This window comes from Triticum aestivum, chromosome 6D, assembly GCF_018294505.1.
Source record: "Triticum aestivum cultivar Chinese Spring chromosome 6D, IWGSC CS RefSeq v2.1, whole genome shotgun sequence".
Classification (NCBI taxonomy): domain Eukaryota; kingdom Viridiplantae; phylum Streptophyta; class Magnoliopsida; order Poales; family Poaceae; genus Triticum; species Triticum aestivum.
The window spans coordinates 28905679-28913489 of record NC_057811.1 but is presented as its reverse complement, the minus strand read 5'-3'; the positions used below and the strand labels follow the sequence as shown (position 1 = coordinate 28913489).

Below are 7811 nucleotides of genomic sequence, written 5' to 3'. Positions count from 1 at the left end.
AATGCGTCGCCGGCCTCGCCACTTCTCGATATACTTGTGGCGTCATGCACGAGTGGGATACTGTGAATCATTGATCAAATCCCTTAAAAGGTGGGAAACGATCTCCACCTCGACGGGACGTGCCATTGAAGGGGCTGCCTTAAGCCGCGCATCGAGTCTTCATAATTATGACCGGACACGACCCTTCACCGAAAGTTGCAGTCAAAGATATTGTTCACACTAGAAAGATTGGCATTCAGGGCTAAGTAAAATCGATAGTTTAGAATCCGGATACGGCTCGACGTATGGCAGAATTATATCGAGGACCGTTTATAAAGGTATGAAGCTGAAGAAGGATTATTCCGAATACTCCGAAGAAATGGAACTCGCCTGCAAGACGGAGGCCGCAGTCATGGAGGTATATGAGGCCGATGTTGAAGGCTAGTTCGCGGGCTACTGAGGGAGTCCTGGCTTAGGGGGTCCTCGGGATGCCGGCTCATCACACGTGGGGCGGACTATTGGGCAGCACCGTATCTGAAACGAAGACCTTTGTGCCTTGGTGTGTACCTCAAGTCAAGATGGAATATGTAGAGTTTCCTTGATGTAACCAACTATCTGCAAACCCTAGTACCCCTGGTGTCTATATAAACCAGGGGATTTAGTCCGTAGAGGCTAGGAGAACAATCACCGTCCTCCTAGCTAGGGTTTAGTTCCTCTGATCTCGAGGTAGATCAACTCTGTAACCCCGATATACACAAGCAATATAATCAAGCAGGACGTAGGGTATTACCTCCTAGAGAGGGCCTGAACATGGGTAAATTTTGTGTTCTGCATCTCCTGTTCCCCATCTATCCTAGATCCACAGTTCGGGACCCCCTACCCGAGATCCGCCGGTTTTGACACCGACAGGGTAGAACCCATGTTAAGAGTATTTTGGTGGATAGTAATTAAAAACATCCACCTTCATGTGCATAACTAAAAAGGCATGTGATGGGGTTATGTTGCCCTATGTGTGGCCATGGGGAGGAAATGTTACTTCATATGCCCTTATCACACATGAGCATCCAAGTTTATTCTTGGATCGTGCTTGAGAATATTTTACATCAAACTCCCAAGGTTGCACCCGGAAACATGGTCAAGAGATATCTTCGACCACATTTCCTTGATGCAAGGAAGGGCGTTATTAATGCTTCGGTTATGTGGTCGATTTGGAGTAGCCGCAAGGAATATACTCATGATGCGGAGAAGTACCAGCCACAAAAATCAATGTAATTGATTGATGAATTGAATGCTTCTCTGTAAATAATCGATCAAGGGCAAGCCAAGGATGTGGATAGTCCTTACTACTTTAATAATACTCAATTTGAAAGCCCAAGAAAATACTTCAATGTAATTCAAGTTTCAAACCTATTTTGTTATCTTTAGATTAATGCCACATAAATATCTAGTTAATGCATAATATATTTAATTAGGGGTGAACTTCTGAACGGGCACATGAATGGAACTCAAACAAATAATCATATGCAGACAAGACATGTGTATGTCTTTTATTCCCAAGTTTGAACTAGTATAGTTCGGGTTCTTACATGATAGTGCATGACACTTTATTTTTTCACCGCTACAACGATCAAACTGTCGATTAAGAAAACGGTGTTTCATATATCTAGTACTAGAGTTCTTCTCTTCTCAGTTAGTACCGAAGATGCCAAATGGCGCAATGGTGGTCGAGCAATATGGAGGGATGTAGACATTGCACATTGCTGGCAGCGTCTGCAGCGCTAAGTTCCTTATTTCCTGGAACTGGGGCAGTTGTTGAGGCTGGACAGAGCCCTGGGCCTGTGGGTTTTGCTGAGATGACTGGAAGGAGCCCTGGCCTGATGGATATTGTTCCTGAGGCTGCTGGTAGGAGACCTGGCTCGACGGTTGTTGTTGTTGTTGTTGATGATGATGCAGAATAATAGCATGAACGACATTGTGGATGGCTTGGCACCGCGACTGCTCGGGGATCTGAAACAGTTGCTGACAACATAATTGTTGCAACTGTTGGTAACTACTTTGTTGCAATACTTGTGAGCTTGCATGCGCTATGTTGTGTTGTTGCAAGACAACATCCCTGCATGGAATCAGTTGTTGTTGCAGAATTTGTTGAAGGATTTGTTGTTGTTGTTGTTGTTGTTGTGCTTGTTGCTGCGAAATTGGTTGTTGTGGTTGCGGATACTGTGGTTGCGGTTGTGGATATGGTTGTTGTGGTGGAAATGGTTGCGTCTGCGGATATGGTAGTTGTGGCGGAAATGGTTGCGGCTGCGGATATGGTTGTTGTGATGGAAATGGTTGCTGATGCGGATATGGCTGTTGTGGTGGAAATTGTTCTTGCTGCCCTGGAAATTGTTGTTGTTGTTGCATCAATGGAACTTGCTCTTGTGGTTGTTGTTGAGATGGATTTTGCGGCTGCAATTGTGGCACTGGAACTCTAACTGCACTTGTGGCGGTGGTCGCCACGATAGCAAGGAGGGCTAGGATGAGAAAGGTCTTCATGGTGGATTTTTATTGACCCCCGCTTGCTTGGCTTAAATGATGCGCTCTACTTATGAGATGATGGATGAGGAAGGATGATCATCATGCTACAGGCCTATTTATAGCTGCCATGACATGATCTTTTTCACAATTGGCACTTGTCTGGAAAGTGCTTCGATGCTTCCCGAAATCATAATTTGGTATGTTGTGTTTGGTGGCACTATCATTTCACGACCAAAAAGATGTGATAACACACATGACTCATCTTATTCACTTTACAGCGCAAACACAAATCTAGATTGCCTAATTTTCTGAAACTAAATTTGTAATGTTATGCAAGTTGTTACGTGTAAACTAGATAAGCATTGCTTGCACAGAAATTAGGTCGTAATCTTGTGTGGCTTGTTAAGATAGATGACACTAGTAATGTAACTTGCTTTAGTAGGTCATGACTCATCAAATTCCTTTTACATGCCAAGTGTTGTAGTGTTCAAGTTATTAACAAACATCAATTTTGTAATGTTCTACAAGTTGTTACGTGTAAACTAGATAAGCTTGACTTGCACACAAAAAAGATTGTCATCATGTGTGACCTGTTAAGATAGATTAGAGTAGTTATGTAGCTTGCTTTGATAGACCATGAATAATCAAATTGCTTTTACTTGTCTTAAGTGTTGTATATGTTGTACAAGTTATTAACACTTATCAGCTTAGTATGGCTTGCAATGTGTGTGCATACCAAGGTATGTGTAGCTTCTATTCATTTGTAGATCTTATTTTGTTTTGCGTGAAATCATGCAAATGATCATCTACGGTAACGCTTGTGAGTGCAGCTGCAGCAATGTTGGCAGGGTCTGAGGGAGGCTGTGGGATGGCATGAGTTCTTGTGACAACCTATAGTTCATTATGTTTTTTTGGCTGGTACCTATAGTTCATTATGTATGGAAAGATACATGTTATGTTTTCCATGCGTGCTAAGAACTTATATTTTTAAATTTGCAAACTGGCCCTGTCTGTTCTAAGGGCTGCTACTGGTCGCCAATTTGAAGACATGTGGTGCATTGGGCCTTGGACGGCGCAGATAGCCCAACTAGGCTCGCTCGGAAGGAAAAAATCTCCCATGGATCGCTCCCTTGCCGACCTCTCTCCTCTCTCGCGAACTGGGAACGCCGCACACCCTCTCCCACCGCACACTGATACCCCTCCCTTCCCCTCCCCTCACGTCTCGCCGACGCCAACCACCTCGTCTTCCTCACGCCGCCTCACCGCCGGCGTCCGCCCTTATCCTCTCCCCAAAGTCATCGACCTCATCTCTCACCATCTCCACCCAGTCTCATCACAAGAGAAGAGGGAAATCTTTTTTTCTCAAATACAAAAGAGCACTGCTGGAATTAGCTTATTTGCTGTCTGCCAGTTCTTTGCCGTCTGCTGGCTAACGGCAAAGAAGGTCTTTGCCGTCCGCTTCAGGAAAACGGACGGCAACGAATGGGCTGATGGCAAAGAAGGTCTTTGCCATCAGCCAATTCTTTGCCGTCCGCTAGCGGACGTCAAAGAGAGTGGTGGCCCCCGCTAACGAGCTGATCATAAAAAACTTAACGAGCCCCTTCTTTGCCGTCTACCAGCAGACGGCAAAGAGAAAAAAAGCGGACGGCAAAGGTGGGGCGGACGACAAAGAGCTAACCTAACTAACGGCCGAGCCCCACCCCGCCCCTCCATCTCTCTGTTTCTGTCTCCTCCCCGACAACCACCGCCACCCGCCGCCGCCCCCAACACCCGCCGCCCGAACAACCCACAGCCGCGGCGCCCCGCAGCCCCCACCACCTGCCCAGCGCCCCGGCGCCACCGCCCCGAAGCCCTGCGGCCCCCGTCGCCACCGCCACCCTGCCGCTGCGAAGCCCCGGCCAACGCCATCTCCAGTGAGTTTTTTTTCTTCTGTTTTTTCTTTTTTGCTGTTTAATTGTTAGATTAGACTAGATATGTGTTAGTGTTTGATTTAGTGCTAGATTATATTAGATTAGACTAGTGCATGGGTTTTAGTTAATTAGTTATATAATTATAAGAAGTAGAAAAAATATGAAAAAAAGAAGAAGAAGAAAAGAAGAATATGTAGAAGGGGGAAGAAGAAGAAGAAGAAGAAGAAGAAGAGGAGGAGGAGGAGGAGAAGAAGAAGAAGAAAAAGAGGAGAAGATGAGAAGAAGAGGAAAAGGGAAAATAAGGAAGAAATAAAAGAAGAAGAAGAGAAGGAAAAAAGAAAAAGAAGAAAGGAAAGAAGAAGAAGAAGAAGAAGAAGAAGAAGAAGAAGAAGAAGAGAAGGAAAGAAGAAGAAGGAGAAAAGGAAACACCCCGACCCCGTGGCCCCCTGACCCCGACACCCCGACCCCGACACCACACCCCGACACCCCGACCCCCTGACCCCGACACCCTGACCCCGACACCACACCCCGACACCCTGACCCCCTGACCCCGACACCCCGACACCGACACGACACCCCGACCCCGAAACAGCACCCCGACCCCGACACGGCACCCCGACACCGACACGACACCCCGACCCGCGACACCCAGACCCCGAAACAGCACCCCGACCCCGACACGCCACCTCGACACCCCGGCACGACACCCCGACCCCGACCCCCGACACCCTGACATCATATATTTTTCGATTTTGTTATGAGAAACATCATATATAATTGTGTTGATCGGGTAGATTTAAACATCATATATATTTTTTTGATTTTTTTATGAAAAACATCATATATTATTATTAATGTCGGTATTTTTTTTATGTTGTACTAATTTCGTTTACTCTTTGTCATGGCAGGTGTTGAAAGATGTTGGGCGCTGGTCGGGAGCGCTCCGAGGCCCTTTCTTCGTCGGCGCGTGGTGGGAGGTCTTCCATTCCACATGCACCTCTCCGCCGAGCGTTGCTGGACAGTATGGCGACACCGCCGGGCCCTTCTTCGTCGAGAGCAGTGCCCAGCAGGGGAAGAGGTAAGGGAGGGAAGAAGAGAGGAGCACGTGGTCGCGGGAGAGGAGGTAGGGTGACTGCTAGGGCGCCTTCCTCGCCGCCACCCCCAGCTGTTTCACCCGAGCACGTGACTGCTAGGGTGGACTCGTCCGAGGAGGAGGCTACATGGACTCCAGTCCACGAGCCTTCGGCCCACGAGCCTCGGGTCGACGGGCCTTCGGCCCACGAGACCCCGGAGGAGCACACGTCTGGATGGGGTACCTGGCCGGATGAGCCTGAGGGGCCGAGTGGCCATGCTGATGATGGCGGGGAGCCGACTGATATTGAGGAGGAGGGGGCACCGTCTACCAGCGTGGTTGTACACGGCTCCCGTCCGTGCCGACGACCCGCGAGCAGAGGTGGTTGATTTACCCTGATGGGGAGAGGTAAGTGCATTTAATCTTTTTGTACCTTCTGCATTGACGTTTCTTCAAATATCTAATGCGTTGGTCTTGTCATGCTGTAGGGGTTGGGACCACCATCATAGTGTCCGCCGGCCCAACTCTGTCCTTGGAGTGCTTTGCCGGCAAAACGTCCCGGGGTTTGTCACGTTGCCTGGTGAGGGTCGGCTTCCAGAGCTTGGATTGAGCTGGGAGCACTACTTGGCTGCCCCGGCCCCGCCGGGTGAGATTATCGACGGTGTCTTGTGCGACACGAGGGCAGACGTGGTGATCAGAAAGTTCTGGGTAATTTCTCCTTTACACATTTAAAAATCTTCAACTAGCTAGTTATTAATTGTACTAATTAATATTGTCTCATTTGATTGCAGACATTCTACAGGTGTGAGGAGGGATACGAGGAGGAGGCGGCAAATGTTATCGAGAACGTCTGCAAGCGCCTACTACAGAACTTACGGCACGAGGCTCGGGTGCAGGCTGTTCGAGACTACTACGCCTTGCGTGGTATATATCAAGAAGCCCAAGCCGGCGTGCCGCGATAAGTTCCTAAGTAAGGAGCAGTACATGAAGGTAATTCTTAAGGCCTTGTACTTACTTCCTTCATTTAGTAATTCATAGCCGTAGCGCTCAAGTTTCTATTTGCTAACTTAGGCGCCTCCGAGATGGTGTGCGGATCGGATGGATTGTTGGGAGGTGTTGGTCAATGAGTGGTGCTCAAAAGAATGGCTAGCCGTCCACAACGCGGCCAAGGACAAACGTGCCCAAATGGAAGGTGTGCCACACCATCAAGGCAGCGCCAACTTATATCAGTTCGGGCAGAACTGGGTATGTGGTTTGCTTCATGATTCATGCAATTCATTCATCATGCTAGCTTGAGCCCTTTAATTACTAATTTACTTTGTTTCTCTCTTTCAGGCACGCTACAATAAGGCGGATAAGGTGCCAGAGGTGTACGACCTGTATGCCATGGCCCACACTGCCTCTTTCAAGAAAGTCAAGGCATTCTCTCCGTGTGACCTCGATGATGCAAAAAACTTCACCAACATCTCCTCCCACGACAAGCTCGTGAAATATACAGATGAGGGGAAGGCGAGGAAAGGGGAGGACTTTAACCCGAGCCAGGGTCCCATTGATCCAGAGCTGGTGATGATATCTGGTGGCGGGAGGTCCCATGGCTCCATAGCCATTGAAGATGGACTTATCCGTTGTCCTAGCACTCTCCAGGAGATCAAGGCGCGCCAGTCGAGCTCCGCTCCTAAGATAAGGCCTCGTGAACGGCCAGTCCAACTCGCCATCAAGGTTAGTTACACGTACTCAGCTATCTTTCTCCATTACATTGTGTGTGCTTCCATCAATGATTACAAATGGTAATGAGGAGTCGCGTTGCAGGCTGCTATACAGAGTGAGAGAGATAGAACGAAGAATCTTCTGGCGGAGGCGGCGGAGAGGCAGCGGGAGTTGGAGGAGAGGACGACAAAGATGTTGGAGGAGGAGAGGGCACGGAATGACATGCAGGCAAGGGCCATGTACGAGCTCCTTGTGGTAAGTTTCTTCTGCAGATTAGCCAAAACATTCATGTAGTGTTTGTCTCATTACTAACTAGTATGACTGAGTCGTCAAAACCAAATGTGCAGTCTGTGTGCGAGAAGACCGGTCAGACCGCTCCGCCGATGCCAGTGATTGCTCCTGGGACCATGGTGGGTTTAATTTGAATGGACATTACTTGCTAGTCTTAACATTTGAGTGTCATCATGCTAACGAGACATTGGAAATGATCTTTGGTGCAGCGTAACTCCAGACAAGCATCGCACGATCCTTTTCCAGCTACCGGCACGAGCCATCCCGCCCCTACACCTCCATGATCATGGTAAGTTTATCTAGTGTTTTGCTTAACAAATGCATAAAGACCTAGA

The 7811-nt window shown here is 48.2% G+C and overlaps 1 protein-coding gene across 1 annotated transcript; it reads right to left on the bottom strand.

Moving 5' to 3' along the window:
- Positions 1 to 1496: 1496 nt before the first annotated feature.
- On the bottom strand, positions 1497 to 2580 carry LOC543212 (alpha/beta-gliadin A-III-like). The gene has a single exon (NM_001405706.1). It carries the CDS (start codon positions 2512 to 2514, stop codon positions 1666 to 1668), a length of 849 nt encoding a protein of 282 aa, NP_001392635.1. The 5' UTR covers positions 2515 to 2580; the 3' UTR covers positions 1497 to 1665.
- Between the last annotated feature and the right edge of the window lie 5231 nt (positions 2581 to 7811).

Coding starts and splice junctions, on each gene's coding strand:
- LOC543212 (NM_001405706.1), bottom strand. CDS start 2,514: ATGAAGACCTTTCTCATCCTAGCCCTCCTTGCTATCGTGGCGACCACC.